At 36.4% G+C, this 22,770-nt stretch overlaps 1 protein-coding gene across 5 annotated transcripts in view; it reads right to left on the reverse strand.

The window, feature by feature from the left end:
• SMCHD1 (structural maintenance of chromosomes flexible hinge domain containing 1) overlaps positions 1-22,770 on the reverse strand; it is a 129,199-nt gene that overhangs the window by 97,105 nt on the left and 9,324 nt on the right. For 4 of the 5 annotated variants that reach the window (XR_012325340.1, XM_019920711.3, XM_073790563.1 and 1 more), the window contains exons 2-5: positions 21,395-21,470; positions 20,576-20,737; positions 16,077-16,159; positions 15,284-15,414 (exon numbers count right to left, since the gene is read on the reverse strand). Coding sequence is in view for 3 of the 5 variants with exons in the window: in XM_019920711.3 (XP_019776270.1) it covers positions 15,284-15,414; positions 16,077-16,159; positions 20,576-20,737; positions 21,395-21,470 (452 nt within the window). In the remaining 2 variants the exon portion in view is untranslated. Of the gene's footprint in view, positions 1-15,283; positions 15,415-16,076; positions 16,160-16,247; positions 16,358-20,575; positions 20,738-21,394; positions 21,471-22,770 lie in introns of those variants that run through there. The other variant, XR_012325342.1, reaches the window with a different exon arrangement.

Raw genomic sequence — 22,770 nt, forward strand, 5'->3', positions numbered from 1 at the left:
TTAATGCAATGATGTTAAACAAACTACTCAGGTGCTAAAGGAAATTGTTATAGCAGTTTTATAAGTGTTAATAAAATGATCCCCGAGCCAGATAACACCCCTATTCAAATGTAAAAGAATCAGAGCCAAAAGCCAAAACATCATCTGGTCCAATGGCTCTCAAAGTTTATTACCCAGACCAGCTGCATCAGCAACACCTGGAAATGCTAAGAAATGCAAATTCTTGGGCCCACCCTGATAAATCAGAAAATCTCAAATATCTGTATAACTCTACAATCTTCCCTTCAAAATTGTTTACTCCTTCAAAACATTAAAATATTGCCTCAATACTAATGGGAATTACAGCAAAGAGATTCTTATTTCCATGTATCATGACAAACGAAGAGCTCTGATTGAACCTCCTACTGCACCATAACAACACTCTGGAGAGTAGGCATCCCTGGTCTCTCCAAATATAGGCAAGATCGCTAGGGACACCATTTCCCAATATCAGAAATAAACAGAATTGGGGATGAGGCTGGAACCACTATTACACCAAATGAAAAGGTTAGAGAGCAGATGCAGCATAGCTGGAAAAATTTAGAGAACACAAAGATACGTTCAAAAACACTTACCCACAAGAAACAAAGAAAAAAAGGAATGAAAAATATCAAAGTGGGACTAAAAACATGAACGACTGAAGGATAGTATCTCACACAAGTTTAAATGTACTTGGAGAAAGAGAGAATAGATAAAAGCTGCAAATATTCTCAAACTACTAAAAGGCATAGATCCACAGATTCAGACCAAAAGAGCCCAAACAGGATACATAAAAAGAAATCCGCATCACAGTGAACACTAAAAACAAAACAGAAGAACTAATAAACAGACTGAGAGAGAAATGGCTTTGCAGGCTTTGACAGCAACAGTATAAGACAGTGGAATATTATCTCCAAAGGGCCAAGAGAAAAGGTCAACATAGAACTGCGAACTAGGGCTAAATGAAGAAGTTACAGACGATATCCAAGGAAATTTACCATTAAGAGATTTGCTCTAAAGGAATGTTCGTACAAGCACAATCTGACATACAAGGTTATCATAATATGGTAAGTACAAAGGTAATTTTTAAAATATGTATTAAAAAATTTTTAATGTGTTGTTAGAAAAAATGGTGAATATAATTTGTGGGATTTCCGTAGTCAGACTTGAAATACTAGACAACATAAGTATAACTTTGGGAAGGAAGTGATCAGAGATAAAGTGTTCCAAATTTTTTAATATGGGCAAAGGGAGGTGTTCTTTTAAATTTTGAAGTCTGACGTTAATACACATTTTTAAATTTCAAAGACAACCAAGAAAACAAACAGATAAATTCTAAAATATTAAAAGAGAAAAAAAGGGAGAACAACATTTTCAAAAGCAACAACAGAAAGATGCAATGAATTTAAAAACAAAGAGAAAACAAAACAGAGAAATAATGGGATAAATAAAAATATTTTAATTGGTATAAAAAGTTCTCACCCATATATCAATAATCAAAATAAAGACAACAATGACCAGGTAAAACACCGTAATACCAGACCTACAAAACAAAGCACACAAAAAATAGCCCTGACAACATACAACCGCCATACACAAACTCATCTCCACACAACAAAGACACAAACATGCCCCCATGCAAAAAAGCATGCATATACACAAACACCCCACACAATACACAAACCACACAACATGCATGCACACTTACAGTGCTCCCCCAACACAAACACACAATGTATACAACACCAACTATAAAAAGAACATTTAAAAGAGTCAGAAAAAACAGACACCATACATTCTGAGAAACAAAGATAAGAATGACAATGGATTTTTCACTGTAATCTGTGCAAGTCAGTAGAAATGGAGTAGCATTTCTAATGTACTGAAATGTTTAACAAAGTCAACCTAAAATTCTATACTCAACAAAAATATGTTTAAAGGGGGAAGGAGGGTAAGGAATAGATCCAAACTTTATCAGACATACAAAAGCTGAAAAAATTCACTGAGAGCAAACATGAATTATAAAAACTGTTAAAAGACCTTTAGGAATGAAAATGATACTATGGATTTAAACAAAGGAATGAAGACCACCAGAAATGGTAAATATGTGGGTAAACATAAACTGACTCAGGGACTCAAACTAATACTTGTATATGAACGTTCATAGCAGCATTATTCACAATATACAAAAAAGGTAGAAACAAGACAACCATCCATTAACCTATGAATGGAAAAATGTAGTACAGCTGCATAATTCAGCCATAAAAAGGGGTGAAGTTCTGATACAATCTACAACACGGATGAACCCTGAAAACATTGCACTAAGTGAAATAAACCAGAAACAAAATGACAAATATTGTATGATTCCTCTTAAATGAAGTACCTAGAATAGGCAAATGCATTGAAACAGAAAGTAGAACTGTGGTTACCAGCAGCTGGAGGTGCGGAGAATACACAGTTATCTTTTAATGGTTACGAAGTTTCAGTTTGGGAAAGACAAAAATCTTTGAAAATACATAATGGTAATTGTTGTAAAACACTATGAATATAATTAATGCTACCAAATTATACACTTTAATTTAATGTTACACTTTTTTTTCACATTTTTAAGAAAATAACTGTTAAAAAGAGAAACTCATAGAAACAGCAGAAAAATGGTTGACAGGGACTGGGGAGTGTGGGAAATAGGTGGAGGTTGGTAAAAGGGTAAAAACTTTCATCAATAAGATGAATAAGGTCTGAGGAGCTAATGTATAACATCATTAAGTACAGTCAATAACACTATTGCGTAATTTAAATCTGCTAAGAGAGTAGAACTGTGATAAATTAAAGATGTATACTATGCCAGCAAAACAACAGAACAGAGTAGCAGCTAATAAGTCAATGAAGGAAACAGTGGAAACGCGCGCGCGCACACACACACACACACACACGCTCAATTTGAAATAAGGCAGAAAAAAGGGAAATGTGGGGAAAAAGGGAAAAATAAACAAGTAACAAAGATGGTAACCAAGCATACTGATAATCACATTAAATGTAATTGGTCTAAACATCCCAATTAAAAGGCAGAGATCGTCAATTTTAATACATAACCAAATGCTGCCTAAAAGAAACACTCTTTAAATATAACGAGACAGTAGGTTAAAAGGTTGGAAAACGAGTTACCATTTCAATACTAATGAAAACAAAGCTGGAGAAGATATATTAATATCGGACCAAGTTAATAAAAGAATATTACCTGGGAATAAAGAAAAATGAAACAAATATGCACGTAAATAAAATAGGCTACCTTTCTCTGCTTGAGTTTTTAAAATTACGTTAGACTGTTGAAATAAAAATAACACGGTCTGATATGGTTCTCAGTATATGTAGAGGTAACACTTAAAACTAAATTATAAATGGGTGAGCGTTAAAATACCTAAATAATTTGGTGAGATTTCTGTAATTCACTTTAATTGCAAAATGTCCATACTAAGAGACTGTAATACAGTATTCCCTGGAGCAGCCATTAAAAAATAAATAAATAAATAAAAGATATACTCGAAAACCACTATAAAGAAAACAGTGTAGTAAAATATGTTCAAGTAAACCGCAAAAAGGCCAGAAAAGACAAATGCAAAACAAAGGGAACAAACAGAAAAGTTAAAACAGGACATATTTGAGTCCTAATGTACCAATAATTAAAAATATGTAAATGTAATAGTACAAATACACTAAATAAAACTAACAGAGTGAATTAAAAACTGACCAAACCAGGGACTTCACTGGTGGTCCAGTGTTTAAGAATCCACCTTCCAATGCAGGGGACGTGGGTTCAATCCCTAGTCAGGGAACTAGGATCCCACGCACCGCAGGGCAACTAAGCCTGCAAGCCGCAACTACTGAGCCCATGCGGTCTGGAGCCTGCACGCCACAACTACAGAACCCACGAGCTCTGGAGCCTGCATGCCACAGCTAGAGAGAAACCTGTGCACCACAACTACTGAGCCTGCGTGCCACAACGAAGATCCCGCATGCCACAACTAAGACCTGACACAGCCAAAAAAAAAAAATAAAAATAATAAATATTCTAAAAAGACTATAGTAAAAAAAAATTTTTTAATAAATTAAAAAATTTTTTAAAATGACCCAACCATATGCTGTCTACAAGAAACTCATTTTAAATATAATGATATAGGTATTTTAAAAGAAAATGGATAAGAAAAGGTATACCATACAAACATAAACAAAAAGAAAGCTGGAGTGGCTACAGTATCAAATAAAATACACTTCAGAGCAAGAAATTATCAGGGACAGAAGCATTATGGGAACTTCCCTGGTGGCGCAGTGGTTAAGAATCTGCCTGCCAATGCAGGGCACACGGGTTTGAGCCCTGGTCTGGGAAGATCCCACGTGCTGAGGAGCAACTATGCCTGTGAGCCACAACTACTGAGCCTGCGTGCTGCAACTACTGAAGCCCACGCACCTAGAGCCTGTGTTCTGCAACAACAGAAACCACCGCAATGAGAAGCCCACGCACTGCAACTAGAGAAAGCCCGTGCACAGCAACAAAGACCCAACGCAGACAAAAATTAATTAATTAAATTTTTTTAAAAAAGGCATTATGATGAAAGGGTCAGTTCACTGAAAAGTCCTAACAATCTCAATTATGCATACAAAAAGTAACACAAGTTAAAAATACACAGAGCAAAAAATTCAGAGAACTGAAAAGATCAGCAAACCTGCAAATAAGTGGAGCTCTTCAATACTCCTCTCTTCATTACTGCTACACAGAAAATCAGCAAGGATAAGAAAGAACTGAAAAATATTATCAACAGATGGAATCTAATTGAGATTTACAGAACACTCCTCCCAGCAACAGCAAAATACACATTCTTTTCAAGGACACAGAAAATTCACCAAAATATAGATCATATCCTAGGGCATAAAACAAATCTTAACAAATTTAAAAGAACTGAAACCATATAGAGTATGTTCTCTGAATATAATAAAGTCAAACTAGAAATCAACATACAGACAAGAAAATCTATTGGGAACATTTGGAAATTGAACAACACATTCCAATAAAGATCCATGGATCAAAAAGCAAGTTGCAAGGGAAATAAAAGTTACACTGAACTGAATGAAAGTGAAATTACAGCGTATTAAAACTTGTGGGATACAGCAAAAGTAGTCCTGAGAAGAAAATTTATAACACAAAATATTCATCTTAGAAAAGAAGTAAAAAAAAATCTGTAAGATTCCACATCAAGATACTACAAAAAGAGCAAATAAACCCAAAGTAAGAAGGGCATAAATAATAAAGAGCAGAAATCAAAGAATTTGAAAACAGGAAAACAAAATTCATCAAAGCAAGCACTGGTTCTTTACAAACACTACCAACAACTATATGCCAATAAAATTGAAAATTTAATGAAATGGACTAATTCCTACTAAAATGTAACTTACCAAAGCTAAATCATTAAGAAATAGAAAGCCAAAATATTCTTATAACTCTATGAAAAAATCAAAGCAATACTTAAAAATTCCTCCTGCAAAAAACATACCACACCCAAATGGTTTCCCAAGTGAGTTTTATCAAACTTTCATAAGTGGTTAAAGTATAAATTAATACGATCACTTTGGAAAATAATTCGCCATTACCTTGTAAGTTGGAACATTCATTTTTAAATCCTACAAATTCCCTCCTAGGCATATACCTAAAACTTACGTAGATTTGGACCAGGAAACATATATAACATACACACACACCCCATATATAAGATAGTACTGCTAACAATTGCTAAAACTTGGAGGAGAAAGCCAAATGCCCACTGACTGGAGACTGGATAAATACAGTGGGATCCCTTTTTGGTATATACTAAAGATAACATGGCTATGAAAATGAATGTTCTACAGACTCACACAAATATGCAATCTTAGTAACCTAATACTAAATGAAAATGCAAGTCCCTTGTAGATCAACATATAGTATCATTACATTTTTTCATATTATCAAAAACAAGCAAAATTAGATATATACATTTAAAAAAAGGAAATAGCTAACACATATATATGGAATCTAAAAAAAAAAAATGGTTCTGAAGAACCTAGGGGCAGGACAGGAATAAAGACACAGACGTAGAGAACGGACTTGAGGACACAGGGAGGGGGAAGGGTAAGCTGGGTTGAAATGAGAGAGTGGCATGGACATATATACACTACCAAATGTAAAATAGATAGCTAGTGGGAAGCAGCTGCATAGCACAGGGAGATCAGCTCGATGCTCTGTGACCACCTAGAGGGGTGGGATAGGGAGGGTGGGAGGGAGACACAAGAGGGAGGGGATATAGGGATATATGTATACGTACAGCTGATTCACTTTGTTATACAGCAGAAACTAACACACAATGTAAAGCAATTATACTCTAATAAAGATGTTTAAAAGAAAAAAGTAAACAGAAAAACAATACAAGATACTTGTTAACTTTGGTGGCGGGGATGAGGAGGACACAGATATAAGTTACAGTATATTCTACTTACTGGATTAGGTGGCAAAATTCTGGTTATTCAGCTTATTAAACTTTTCAATAAATAAACTTTAAATGGGCATGTCCTGCATTGATACATTGTCATAAACCAAGAATTAATTAAATTCTATGAACAAAATGTCTATTAAGAACAATAAAGAGTTAATAGGTTCTAAGACTTTAATTACTATGATAATACTTCTAGGAAATATGCTGAAAATACCCTCCCCTAAATATTCTCCTTAAAACACATATGGGGAAGTATAATAAAAGTTTGGGAGGGCAGAACTCAGAGATAAAACAATATATACATACTTAATCTGATTCAAAACTAAGGAATTCTGTTCACTGATTAGGAATGGACACACTTAATGACCAAGCAGTAAGTTTCCTTTTTCAACCTTTTCCCTAAGTTTCCTTTTCCATTCATGAAAGCCTAACCTAAGCAAAAACCCTAATACAGCAAATAAGGCTGAAAATACTAATTTCCAGTAGGTTTTAGACTTGTGTAAATGAGTCCAGAAAATTCCTATATCCACACTCACGGGCTATATAGATCTCCCTTCATGAAGATAAATATAATCTAAGATCTTAAGAAACAATTTTGCATCACAGAAGGAGTCCTCTGGAGAATTTAGAAAGTCGCCTCCCTCAAAATAAATTTCTATCACAGTCTAAAAAAGTTTCAGAAACTATTTCATTCTTATTCTTCATACAATATAAGAGGACACTATATCTTTGTGAAACAATAGTATTTATTAGAAAAGAGAAGCAAAATCTGCATGAAAATGTATGATAAAAGGTGTAGAAAGTAAGAAAAAGGAATAGGAGAGACGATCAAATTAGTAAAAAGAAACAATGTAAGTGATTGCCAGGAAATATGGTAGAGAGACTATGTATATATATTTAGATCTCACTATCTCCAATCTATCACAGGGGAAAAAAATCAGCCACAATGAAGAAAGTAACAAATGGTCATAGGTAACTAACTGAGCTTCTGGAATACACGTGTCTCATCTCGATACAGATGTGTCTCATCTGTGAGACACAATGGAAATAACCAAATTAAAGTAGGATGCCTAAATCTACATTCTCTAAATTCAAGTAAGTACAAATATCTACTTGAAAGTTCATCTCAATTGCAGACAATTGAGCTTTTTCTTTAGGAAAATTAGGGAAAATCCTGTTGGGAGTCCATTTCTACAACCTAAAAGTGGCATGGGAAATGGGCCATGTGGCATGCTATTTTTATTTTCCCAAAAACGGCTGACTGAGTTGAGAGCTTTTTAATTGCTGAGCAAGTTTAAAGTGCAGAAAGTAGCACTGATCCAACACACATCTGAATTATGGCCACCCCGCTGACCTAACTGATGTCACCCTTCTTTCTTCCACAAAATAATTAAATGAACACATAGTATTACAACAAGGTTCTAGGTATCTAATTTAACTTATGATTGTAACAGTGCCTCAGTCATGAGCAAATTTCCTAGGTCCAGGTAATGTTCTTTACCTTAGGGGTTTGGATTAGACCAGTGTATGCACTTGTCAAAAATCAGTTAACTGAGTGATCACTTCCAGAAGAACCTATGAAAATCCACTCGTTGATAAACACAAAAACAACACCCGAACAAATTGTCAAATTCAACTTTTTCAGAACTGCAAAAATTAACTTAAGTCTTGCAACAATCCAAGGAGTGTTTATTTAAGACACATTGATGAGTTTTGGTAAAAACTGCAAGCTGCTACTTTTTAACATACCCTCTCCCATTCCCCTCTCACCAGGTCCACAGAAGCCTTGAAAACCAACAGCCCTGCAATCATGTTGAAAACAGCTTAGGAGTCACTGGAATGTGTTTGGAGTTCCCCAAAAGCTCCTTCCCCATAGAATTGCCATTATTGGATCTGACAGTTCCATAGAAACTTCCACTTGCAGGGTTTGTCTTTATTTGACCTAACTCAGAACTTGCTCACTGTGAAAAGCATTTTCCTTGGGTCATTTGTCAAAAACAATCAGTGGCAGATGTTTACCATCAAAGCTGACTAAGGCAATGAAAACAGTTTGGAGAAAACAAGAATCTGGGCAAAAGCTTAGAAGAAAAAGCTGGGGAATAAAAGGTCCATAGTGGGTTTTTTTTTTTTTTTTTTGCGGTACGCGGGCCCCCCACTGTTGTGGCCTCTCCCGCTGCGGAGCAGAGGCTTCGGATGCGCAGGCTCAGCAGCCATGGCTCACGAGCCCAGCCGCTCCGCGGCATGTGGGATCTTCTCGGACCGGGGCACAAACCCGTGTCCCCTGAATCGGCAGGCGGGCTCTCAACCACTGCGTCACCAGGGAAGCCCCACAGTGGTTTTTAAAAGCTCCAACACAGTGATGAGTATCAAGGTCACACTCATGTGCAGGATTGTATACATACTCAAGAAAGAACTGAGAAGGCTCTAATCTCTTATTTCTGGTTGACTTTGAGGTTTGGTGCAACCAAGAGTTAAAGGCTAAGGCAGAGCTGTAAACTTCCTGCTGGAACAATAAAAACAGCCCAGTATGCACACAGAACCCCTTGGCAAGAGCTGTAACACTTAGTGGTGCCAGACATTCAAGGAAATGTCTGATCAGTTGACCACCAAATTAACTGAGCAGAGACTTAAGGGGCAACACAAGATAAAGAATACAGGTTTTACAGAATTAGTTTAGGGAAGTCACTACACAAACAACAAAAAGACAAAAGCAACAGTAAGCCCTGGGGAGAGAGATAAATCTGATTTCCAGATTTGCCACACTATATAATTTAAAATGTCCTATTCTAGGGACTTCCCTGGTGGTCCAGTGGTTAAGATTCTGCGCTTCCAATGCAAGGGGCACGGGTTTGATCCCACCTGCCAGGCGTGGACAAAAAATAAATAAATAAAATAAAATGTCCTGCTCTAAACAAAAAAACTATGTGCCACACCAAGAAATATTAAAGTCTGGCCTACACATAGGGAAAATAGCACTCAATAGAAACTGTCCCAGAGAAAGCCCAGGGATTAATTAGACTTACCAGACAAAGACTTCAGTCAGCTTTTTTATAACAAATGCTGGAGAGGGTGTGGAGGAAAGGGAACCCTCCTATACTGTTGATGGGAATGTAAATTGATACAGCCACTATGGAAAACAGTATGGAGGTTCCTCAAAAAACTAAAACTAGAGTTGCCATATGATCCAGCCATCCCACTCCTGGGCACATATCTGGATAAAAATATAATTCAAAAAGATACATGCAACCCTATGTTCACAGCAGCACTACTCACAATAGCCAAGATGTGGAAACAACCTAAATGTCCATCAACAGATGAATAGATGAAGAAGATGTATACACACACGCGCGTGCAGGCGAGCGCAATGGAATACTACTCAGCCATAAAAAGGAATGAAATAATGCCATTTGCAGAAACGTGGATGGAACTAGAGATTATCATACTAATTGAAGTCAGAAAGAGACAATTACCATATGATATCACTTATATGTGGAATCTAAAATATAACACAAATGAACTCATCAACAAAACAGAAACAGACTCACAGACATAGAGAACAGACTTGTGATTGCCAAGGGTGGGGATGGGAGAGGGATGGAGTGAGAGTATGGGATTAGCAGGTGCAAACTATTATATATACGACAGATAAACAACAAGGTCCTACATTATAGCACAGGGAGCTATATTCGATATTTTGTGATAAACCATAATGGAAAAGAATTTTTTAAAAAAGGAATGTTATATATATGTATAACTGAATCACTTTGCTATGCAGCAGAAATTAACACATTATAAATCAATATTTCAATTAAAATTTTTTAAAATAAATCAGCTATTTTAAATACATTCAGTGAACTAATAGAAATTATGTCTAATGAAGTAAAGGAAAGTATGAGAACAGTATTTTACCAAACAGAGAATATCAGTAGAAACAGAAACTACAAAGAACCAAACAAATTCTGGAATTGAAAAAAAAAACAACTGAAATGAAAAATTCAGTTAGGTGGCTCATGAGCAGATATGAATTGGCAGAAGAAACAACCAGTGAACTTTAAGGCAGGTTGATTGACATTATTCAGTCTGAGAAACAAACTGAAGAAAAAAACCCCATCAATGGAGGGGATAAAGATGAGCCACAGAAGGACAGGAGAGGAAGACTATTTGAATAATGGCCAAAAACTTCCCAAATTTGATGAAAACATTAATCTAGACATCCAAGAAGCTCAACAAACACCAAATAGTATGAACTCAAAAACTAGACATGCCACAAACCATTAAAAGCCAGAGAAAAAAGAGAATCTTGAAAGCAGAAAGAGAGAAGTGACTAGTCACATACAAGGGATACTCAAGATTAACAGGTGATTCCTCATCAGAAACTATGGAGTCAGAAGACAGTAGACTAATGTATTCAAAGTGCTGATAGAAAAAGACTGTCAACCAAGAATTCTTCATTCAGCACAAGTAGCTTTCAAAAGGGGGCACAGGTTCAATCCCTGGTCAGGGAACTAAGATCCCATATGCCGTGTGGCGTGGCCAAAAAACAAACAAAAACAAAATAATAGGGGCTTCCCTGGTGGCGCAGTGGTTGAGAGTCTGCCTGTCGATGCAGGGGACACGGGTTCGTGTCCTGGTCCAGGAATATCCCACATGCCGCAGAGCGGCTGGGCCCGTGAGCCATGGCCGCTGGGCCTGCGCGTCCGGAGCCTGTGCTCCGCAACAGGAGAGGCCACAACAGTGAGAGGCCCACATACCACAAAAAAAAAAAAAAAAAAAAAAAAGTAAAGGAAAGAGATTAAGACATTCACAGATGAACAAAACCTGAGGGAATCTGTCATCAGCAGATCTGCCGCAAAGTAGCTACTGAAGAAGAGTCCCTTGGACTAAACTGAAGAGACACTAGAAAGTAACTTGAATACAAGAAAAAATAAAGAGCAAAGCAGAGATAACTACATAAATAGAAAAAGACAGTATAAGTGTATTTTTTACTACTCTTCTCCTGATTTAAAAGAAAGGTGTATAGGGCTTCCCTGGTGGCGAAGTGGTTGAGAGTCCGCCTGCCAATGCAGGGGACACGGGTTCGTGCCCCGGTCCAGGAAGATCCCACATGCCGCGGAGCGGCTGGGCCCGTGAGCCATGGCCGCTGAACCTGCACGTCCGGAGCCTGTGCTCCGCAACGGGAGAGGCCACGACACTGAGAGGCCCGCGTACTGAAAAAAAAAAAAAAAAAAAAGAAAGGTGTATAAAGCACTAACTATAGAACTGTGTTGACAGGGTTATAATGTATAATGATGTCCTTTATGTGAAAATAATAATACAGAGCAGTGGGAGGGGAATGGAGCTATACAGGAGCAAAGTTTGTGTGCATTATTGACATTAAATTGGTGTTAATCCGAAGTGGACTGTTATGTATTAAAATGTTAATTGTAATCCCTAAAAAAACAACTGAAGAAGTAGATTAACAACTATTCAAAGTATATTAGCGACGGCAACGAGAGACAAGATTGACTACAAGTGGTTACAGGGTTTCTTCTAGTGATGAAAATGTTCTGGAATTACTGGTGATGGCTGCACAACTTTGTGACTATATGAGTTATATTACCATAAAAAAAATTTAATGAAGATATACTTAAGACAGATGTGAGCCTTTCAATGTAAATTTTACCTCAAAAAAACCCCCTGAATTCTACATAATGATACCAATACTTAAAGCAGCAGGAGAAAGTTTACTGATATCTGTAATTTATTTTGAACTGAATCAAAAAATGAGATGACCTCAAGGTTAGTCGGATAAAAAGATACGTGGTAACGCAACTGTCAGTTGTAGAAACTTAGTATGAGTATCTTGGGTACTGACTGTAGAATGTCAACTTCTCTGTATATTTGAAAATATTCATAAAATTTTGAGGAAAAGAATAGTGTTCAGTAAACATTCAGATCCACCTTGTGGACTGTTCTACAACTAGCCTGAACTCTACCAAAAAAAATGACAATTTCATGAAAGACACAAATGTAGGGAATTATAGAATAAAGGAGAAAAGAAAGACATGACAAAGGGGAAAAATCTGAATATGGACATTAGATATTTTGAATCACTGAGAAATGTCTTGGGTATAAAGGTATTATGGCTATTTATGACAACACTGCTGTGAAGGAAATAGATGCTACAGTATTAAGCAGTGAAATACCATAAAGTTTGCAACTTACCTTCAAATGATTTAGGGAGAGAAAGTGTGTGTGCTGTGTGTGCACGCATGTGCACACCCACACATACATAAACAGATAGACAGAAGATAACAAATGTGGCAAAATGTTAACATAAATCTAGGTGAAGGATATATGAGTGCTAATACTGCTCTTTCAACTTATTTGCTGGCTTTTTATTTGACGTTTTTTCAACTTATTTGTTGGTTTATTTGAAATTTTCAAAATAAAAAAGTGGAGGGAAAGGTAGTACCAAGGTGGGTGAGAGTTAGAAAGAATATTGCCAAATTAGAATTCTCACCTCATCTCCCTCTACCCTCCCCTTCATATGCACTTAACAACACTGGTCTCCTCTCCGTCTCTCAAACGAAACAAGCTGATCACAGTTTCAGGGTCTTTGCATGTGCTGATGTTCCTTCTACTTGGAATACTCTTCGCCCAGATTTTCGCTTGGGTGTTTTTTTCTAATCATTCAAGCCTCAACTCAAATGTAACCTCAAAGAGGCTGCCCTCTTTTCTAGTCACCTTACCTAAAAGAGATGGCCATCAGGTTCTAACATATTACTCAATATTTTCTTAACAATCAGTAACTGAAGTGCTTATACATTTTTTGGTTTACTTTTGGCTTTTCCTCTACTACAACATAAGCTACAGTCAAGATAGTCAGCTTTTTTGTATTTGTAGGCTGTCCTTCCTTTTCTTCCACCGCCTGTCTCCTATGATACCCATCCTTATATCCAATAAAAAACTAAACTGGAAGCAGTAAAACAAATGATAATTTTTTCTATAGGAGTAGAAGCTAGAGGAGTGAGGGGGGTACAACTGATGCTAACAGAAACTGGAGTGGGTTAAGGGACTGATACTGGACTCAAAGACAGTATGAGTACATAACAGCTATAACAACAACTGACTTTACTGATACAACACCTATAAAAAGCTAGGACCTATAAAAAGCAGAACATGCAACAGGTAGATTTCTACCAAAAATTAAAATTTCCCTAACATTTGAATTAAGTTTAAAAGTCTGTGTTGTGCTAAAATCTAGAGAAATCTTAATAAACTGTAGGCTCTACTTCTTTCTACTCTTCCACTTGATTTAACTAACATTTTTCTGACCTTTTTGCCCCAATCTACCATCTGTTCTCCTTTCATTTCTACCTAATATTTCTATCTTATGCTAAATTCTATCTTTAGACTATGAAAGATGTGATCTTTGCCTTCTTTATGGCTATTTTATAAATCCTTGAAGTGGCACATATTCAAGAAAATAGTGAAAAAGAATAGTTGCAGAAAAATCTGAAGCCACGAATGAGAAGTAATAACTAAAATGATAGCTTGTATTTATTGACTGCTTATCACTTGCCAGGCTCTAAGGATTTTACAGGTACTAATAACTCACTTGGTTTTCACAAAACCTTATGAGGTATTATCCCCATTTTACAGACATGTAACCTGAGATAAAGAGAAGTAAACTACTTTGACCAGTGTCATACAACTAGTAAGGCTAGAATTCAAATGAGACCAAATGATTCCACAGCCCTTGTTCTTCACTTATTGCTGCCTCTCATCATGGCATTGTAAGTCTTTACAATTTTGATGAAAATTCTGAGAGTGCTGAAATTTCAGAAGTGAGAAGGCAAATGTGTTAACTATATTAATTTTACACATTATTGAGACTGGTCCTTAAATTTGGGTGACTTTCCTTGACACAGCAGAGAGAAAAACAGGACACGAACAAATACTAACTACTTAATAAGAACACCAACTGATTCTTCCCTAATGTGTTTCCCGAAGAACACAACATAGCTGCCATAACTATCGTATTTAGAGCCACGAGGTTGGATGGAATCACCAAGTGAGGAATTACGAGAAGATAAGGGACCAAGGACTAAGTCCTGAGGCACTGAAACATTAAGAAGATGGGGAGACTTCCCTGGTGGAGCAGTGGTTAAGAATCCGCCTGCCAATGCAGCGGACATGGGTTAGAGCCCTGGTCCAGGAAGATCCCACATGCCACAGAGCAACTAAGCCTGTGTGCCATAACTACTGGGCCTGCACTCTAGAGCCCACAAGCCACAACTACTGAGTCCATGTGCCACAACTACTGAGCCCGCGTGCCACAACTACTGAAGCCCATGCACCTAGAGCCCATGCTCCACAACAAAGCCAAGCCACCACAATGAGAAGCCCGCACACCTCAACAAAGAGTAGCTCCCGCTCGCCGCAACTAGAGAAAGCCTGCATGCAGCAACGAAGACCCAGTGCAGTCAAAAATAAATAAATAAATAAATAAAATTAAAAAAAAAAAAATTCCTATATACCTCAGGAAATGCAAAAAGAATCATTCAATGGAAGGGTGCAATGTGATTTATGCAGTTTTGACTATTTCTAAGTATTGTTCATAAAAACTTTATTATAAAAATCTAAATAAATATGCTGATAACATCAAAACCGCCAATGTATCATGTATAACTAAAGAAATATGAGTTCTTATCCTCATTAAAATACCCAGCTGCCCATAAAAAAAGTGAGTAAGGTTTTCTAACCTTTCAAAGTCACCTTGCCTTGTAAATTTTGACAACCTATACACGGCCCAGTTGTTAAGCTGTTTAGAGGTCATTCCTCTTCCATTATCTATCACTGCAACGGCAGGTTTTCCTTGTGTTTCATCAAAATGCTATGAAATAAAATAAGTTCAAAAAGATAGGAAAAGTCAAATCAATATTAAAAACAAGAAAGGTTAATATAAAAAAAGTGATTCATTGGGCTCACTCATACATTGCTGGAGGAAGTATATATTAATACAACTTTCTGAAAGGCACTTCAGCGGTATGAATCAAAGGCCTTAGAATTCTTCATGTCCTTTAACCCAGAAATTCCATTTCTCAGAATTTAGCTTGAGAAACTAATCAGAGATATGTACAAAAATCTATAAGGATACTCATCACGCCAGCACTGCTTACAATGGCAAAAATATAGGAAAAAAAATCTAAAAGTTCAACAACAGTAGACTGATTACATTATTTATATTATAGTCAATAAACCAAACTGCAGCAGTGGTATATTATATTGCAGAATATTCATGATATGGCTGTGTTTACAATGTACTATTAAGGGAAAATAAAAGATCACAAATAACAAAATGTACACTATGATCACACATACATGTATACATATATGCATAGAAAAAGGGCACGTGAAAAAATTTTAATGACTGAAGAGACATCAGATAATTATTTCTACTTTTAGTTTATCTTTCTTTCCTAATTTTTCTCCAATGAACCTGTAGTACTTCTATAAAAGGACAAGTTAAATTGCTTTAGAGTATTATTTCCTTACCAATTTGATCTGTATTCTTCTAACACCAGTGTTACGAGACGTGGCAGACAATGAATTATCAATTAATTCTGCAAGAGCAAATGCTGGAAGAGAATGAGAAACGTTATTGCTTAAGTTTTCCCTCCTAAATACTTCATATAAAAGTTCAAAGTAGAAGAAACTCTGAAGTACCTTAAGCCATCACTTTTATTTTCCAAAGAGCTAGAATTAAAGTATTATCCTGATCCTAATGACACAAACATAATAAAGGCATCACCAATCACCACCAGCATAAAAAAGCAGTCACCAACCCGTACTTGCATGGCACTACACATCATGAGTCAGCCAGCCATGATTCCTGGCTTCAAGGAGTTTATAATCTAAAGACAGACATACACACATAAGAGACAAACAGAAGACCATAACCATAAAATCAAATAGTAGTCTGTGGTATGTAATTACATCATGCACAAGTCAAACGTAAGCACATTTTGAGATATAAGGACAACTATAAAGCAACTATAAAAGTGTCTATTGAGAGCTAATTTAAATACAGATATCTCACAACAGCAACTTGTGAAATGGCAGAATGTATCTGCTTAACTGACACAAAACTGCTCTTAATTTCCTACTACAAAATCAGCCTGACCTTCAGTTTATCACTGGCTCGGCATCGTTCCTAACATTCTCCTTTCTCCAGGGTCAGTACCCAAACTATTCCTCACTTTTATTCCCTTAATTAAAAGGGGGAACATAATAAATTAATGTCTCTTCCCCTGAGGCGTAACCCAACTTAAGCGTAATTAACCCACAGAGTAGCACTCCAGCAAGCACTTCCACACCCTCAACACTCAGGGGATGTCTATGTTTATAAGCTAGTTAGAAAGAAGTTACCACAAATCAGATATGTATAAAGACCTGGTGAAGGGTATTAACTAGGAAATGGAGAAGTAGGGACACTGTAGGAAATGCGAGGAAAAAGAGTTAAGAGAAACCTCAAAGAAAGAAATGAGTAGAATTTAGTATATGATTAGATATAAAGGGAGAAAGAAAAAGAAATCCAAGGTGGTTTTGAGTACTTGCTCTAGAAGACTGAATAAATGGTCATATTTTCCATAAAATTTGGAAGGAGAAAAATTTAGAAGGGAGGAAAGAAAAATTCAGTTTTAGATGCGATGCCCTATCACTATATCAAGCTCAGTGAGTAGAGGTGTTCCACAGAGCTGGAACAGACTATGCTTAATAGAGAGAGTAAAGACAGCCAGAGATAAATGCGTCATTGACACAGAATAGTTTAGGCTTGGGTAAGTTCACTTCAAGTATAAAAAGATCAACATGACTTAAAGAATTATCCACCATACAGTCAACAATAACCAGAAGTAGCATCAAAGGCACAGGAAACAGAGGCAGGGAAAGACCCAGGAATTTAATGTGAAGTTACAGAAATCAAAGCAGGAGTTTAAACAGTGATATTCTCTGCCTATTCATATAATGACAGTAGGAATGAAAACCCATATAACCAATCTGGAAGGTAATTAATCTATATCAAAAGTCTTAAAAATGAATGTATCTACTGACTCCCTGATTATACATTTAAAAAATTATCCCCAGAGAAAGAATTAAAGATTCATTCAATATGCAGATACTTAAACCCTTTCACCTAGATTTACATGTTGTTAACATTTTGCCACATGGCTCCTATGCATTTTTTAATTTAATTTTTATATTAAAGTATAGTTGATTTACAATGGTGTGTTAGTTTCAGGTATATAGCAAAGTGATTCAGTTATACATATATATAAATATATATATTCTTTTTTTACATTCTCTTCCATTATAGGTCTGTGCTATATAGTACGTCCTTGTTGATTATCTATTTTATATATAGTAGGGTGTGTATTTTAATCCCAAACTTATAATTTACCCCCCACCAAATGCATTTTTTTTTTTTTTTCGGTATGCGGGCCTCTCACTGTTGTGGCCTCTCCCATTGCAGAGCACAGGATCCGGATGCGCAGGCTCAGAAGCCACGGCTCACGGGCCCAGCCGCTCCGCGGCATGTGGGATCCTCCCGGACCGGGGCACGAACCCCTGTCCCCTGCATTGGCGGGTGGACTCTCAACCACTGCGCCACCAGGGAGGCCCCCGCAAATGCATTTTTGACTTAGAATATTTCCAACTTACATGGGTTTATCTGGTATAGAGGCATAAAGGAAACATAGTTTGCAATTTTAAATAGGGTGAACAAGATAAGTTTTGTTGAGAAGGTAATAGAAAAACAAGACTTGAATGAGGTGAGGGACTGAGACAGGGGCTATCCAGGCAGAGGGTCCTAAGCTGAGAATAAAGCTGGCAGTGAAGAGGAATGAACAACAAGAAGAGTTGTGGAAACAGAGTCAGAGAGATACAAAGCACAGCTTCTAAGACCATGCATGTAATTGTAAAGACGTCGGCGTTTACCCTTAGTGAAACAATCTGACTTCTCAAACCTTACGTGTACAGGCATGAAAAGAGAGAGACGAGGCCACTGTATAATCTCGGTAATCTATGATGGTGCCTCAGACCTAGTGTTACCAACAGAAGTAAAGAGAAATGCTCATTTTAAGATAAACACTGATGATAGTGCCAAAAGGATTTTCTGAAAGATTGAATGAGACAAAGAATCAATTGGATTTTTGGTTTAAGCAACTAAAAAGAACCAAAATTAATTTGGATGGAAAACTATGTGTAGTATATTCCCATCTTAGATATCCTAGTAGAGATGCCACATGGGCAAGTGGATAGACAAAACGGATTCAGGAGGTAAGTCTGGCATTATTTTCAATATTTAACTAAAAATGACCATTTCTCACTACCTCCATTTGGGAGTCACTTCCATAACTATGGTATTTAGAGCCATGAGATTGGATGGAATCACCAGTTGAGGAATTAGGAGAAGATAAGGGACCAAAGACTAAGCCCTGAAGCACTGACACATTAAGAAGATGGGGGGACTTCCTTGGTGGCGCAGTGGTTAAGAATCCATCTGCCAATGCAGGGGACATACTTCCCTTGTCTGGGAAGATCCCACATGCCGCGGAGCAACTAAGCCCGTGCGCCACAACTACTGAGCCTGTGCTCTAGAGCCCGAGAGCCACAACTGCTGAAGCCTGCATGCCTAGAGCCTGTGCTCTGCAACGAAGAGTAGCCCCTGATCGCCGCAACTAGAGAAAGCCCACGCGCAGCAACGAAGACCCAACGCAGCCAAAAATAATAAATAAATAAAATAAATAAATTTATTAAAAAAAAAGAATTAGTCACAAGAACATTCAGTCATTTGTAACAATTAAAAAAAAGACTGAAATAACCTGAATGTCTAATAACAACAGTACACTGTTCAAATAAATTACGTTATCTAAATACTGTGTAACCCCTAAAACAAATATACATTGACATGCATATTAAAGATGTTCATTACATTTTAAATAAAAAGGTAGGTTAAAAAAGTATGCATTGGGAATTCCCTGGTGGTCCAGTGGTTAGGACTCTGTGCTTTCACTGCTGAGGGCCCGAGTTCAATCCACGGTCAGGGAACTAAGATCTCACAAGCCATGCAGCGCGGCCAAAAAAAAAAAAAAGGATGCATCATACAAAACCATTAAAAAAGAAAAAAAAAAATCAAACAATATAAAGAGGTCTGAAATGATAAACACCGAAGTGTTGGTGGTAGTTACAACTGGGTGGTAGAGATAGGGATGTTCTTTATGCTCTTTTTGCTTATCTATGTTTTCTAATTTTCTACCAACTCTAATGCATATACAATGAAAAAAAATTTTAATAAGAAAGTTCATAGGGAGTTCCCTGGTGGCCTAGTGGCTAGGATTCCTGGCTTTCACTGCCAAGGCCCAGGTTCAATTCCTGGTTCCTGGTTGGGGAACTGAGATCCCACAAGCCACAGCACAGCCAAAAAAGAAGAAAAAGAAAGTTTATAATGAACATCTAAATAGTATTAAACACTTTGGCAGGGTCCAGACAGAAAAGATTCTCTAAATCAACTAGCAAACAATCCAAAGGAAGGATAAAAACTGGCAAGTAGTAAAGGTGGAAGGAAATGATAAAGAAATGATAAAGAACACAAACCACTTACTTGTGCTGTTCAGCTATAAAAAATGTGCAAGATAAAACAAATATTTTCTCAACTGGGAGAGGTGTACATGAGGCCAGGAAGAATAAATCAGGAAAGGAGAGTGTACAGGAGATAGATGTGTAAGTACAAGACCTCTCATGAGTCGAAAAGGAATGAATTCTCATTCTACATTAGTTTTCAAGGAGAGGTATCTTTATTCTGAAGTAAGATGACTTAGGTAGAAAAAGAAATACACTGTGATGAAGAGACGAAGTAAGGACACTCACAAAAACTGATCACAGTCTGTGAATAAAGTAGAATGAGAGATCTTTTTTAAAGTGAAGGACTAAGACGTGTGATCAGGGGATAAAGGTGAGTGACAGTTTATCAAAATTAGTATAAATGGAATACTTACGTAAAGGATTTTGTCCTTCACTTGCATAATATTCATACATGCCACTTTTAACCAATGTGTCATAGTGAGGTAGGAAGTCAATTCGTTCTTTTGTAGCTGTTAGTAGTAACTGACTGACTGACTGTAGCAGGTACAGAGTGACTCCATCTTTAACAGTTTCATCTGTAATCAAGAGGTAACATCTTAAGTGCTAAGCTAGTATCCGAAACACAATGAATTTATAATTTTAAATATACAAACTGTATCTATGAAATGACTTTAAAAATTGTACAGGCAAATCCCCAAACAATGGATCCATCTATAAATTCAGTTGTGTTGTGTTTTGTTAAGAATATCAATGGAATAGGTTCAAATACTTCCACTCATCTGAAACACTCAATTCTTAAGTTGTCACAGAAAATCAGATGAGGAACTATATTAAAGTGGTATCAATATGAATGGAGAAGAATGATTAAATCCAAAAAGGAATCAGGCATGAAAAATTGGCAAGTCTTAGAACATAACTGGGTAAAAAAAGAAATGGAAGAATCCAAGTTGGTCAGAAGAATTAGCTTCTTAAGGGCCCAAGTAGAAGATCTGTGCTAGGTGTTGTGCTGAGCAAGGTCTCATCTTCTGTAGCCATAAATGATATCAACTCTTTTCCTATAATCTTGCTTGAAAAATATGACCTCTGCACAAACTGGATGCATATAGCTAGTTTCCTCCCCCATCCTCAAAACATCACAGTTTTTTGATGCTTATCTATCTCATAAAATAGTCATTGCTCTATGATATACTAGAACATATTAAATATAAAAGCATAAACATAACATTGCTTACCAAAATTATCACAGGTAATTTCTTTCCTACTTGTTGTTGTAATAACAAATTTTTCTTCAGGTGAAATGCCAAGTGTCTATCCAAAATAACAGAATAAAATCAATTATTATATAAAGGAAATAAATACACTATTCAAGTTTACAAAAATATGAAAATATTAATAAGGATATTATAATCTTCTAACAGTTAGTGTTACATTTATTTGAGAAATATGTCTTAATGTTCTAAAATTTTGCCTTTGCATAATTAACCACAAATCTATCTACAAATTACCTAGATTTTTCTGCTATTATATGTCACCTAGGAACACAAGTGATTAATTGAACATTTTGAAAGGGTTTAACATCAGCAGGGCTCTCTTAGAGAGATATATATATTTTATGTCAATATATAAGTAAACTTATTTGGAGCAAAGTAAACATATAATTTTATGTCAATATATAAGTAAACTTATTTGGAGCAAAGTATTAACATAACACTTATGTTCATATATATTAAATATTTAAATATGCAAAAACAAAAGTACTAGAAGAAAACAGAGGTTAATATTTTATAACACTGAGGTAAGTATAGCCACACTATGCAGGGTATCTGCATAAAGAATCTTTATATCTATTATAACCCCTTCCAAAAGTATAACTTAAAAAAATTAAGGCAACATAAATTATGGGGGGAAACTACAACAGGAAACAAAGTGTTAGCATCCTTACTTCTGTTTCAGGTAATGATGAACTAGTTAATCTAGACCAACCTTACACAGAAGATTACTAAAAAAATCTAGACTAATGATATTCAAGTCTTCAATACTGATACTAAAAACCCTACTGGTCACTACTGAAACTAACTGAGGCACTAACTCCTTACTCTAAACACTGACAAATTAAAGGCAAAGAACAAAGCATTTATCCTGTTTTCTTGTACCAATTAGATTTCAGGGTAACCATATATCTCTAATTGATGAGGCAAAGTTGTTCTTTTGCCTCATCGATTAGAGAGGCAAAGAATTCCTGCTAATAAATACAGGAGGAATGGCAATCAGAATAGCACCATCAATGAATGAACCTTAAATTAAAACTTGTTTATGGAGGAATCCTGCTGAAACCACCTGAATCCCACTAATTCAATCTTAGCATTTCTAAGAGTGGGTAAAATAGCCTTACATTATGTGCCTCCTGATATGATGTAATACGAAGTACCAGCACCACCTATGAGGTATTTTTTGCTTCCCTACCCCAAAGAAGCTGAACCTAAATCTTAATTATAAGCCTTTAAAAATAACTTCTAGTTTATAGGATATGTTGAGTTAGAACAAGCTAAATTACACCATAAAGGAGCACAGACAAATCCAGAATGTGGAATATGAGAGACAAACCAAC

Source organism: Tursiops truncatus, chromosome 13 (assembly GCF_011762595.2).
Source record: "Tursiops truncatus isolate mTurTru1 chromosome 13, mTurTru1.mat.Y, whole genome shotgun sequence".
NCBI lineage: Eukaryota > Metazoa > Chordata > Mammalia > Artiodactyla > Delphinidae > Tursiops > Tursiops truncatus.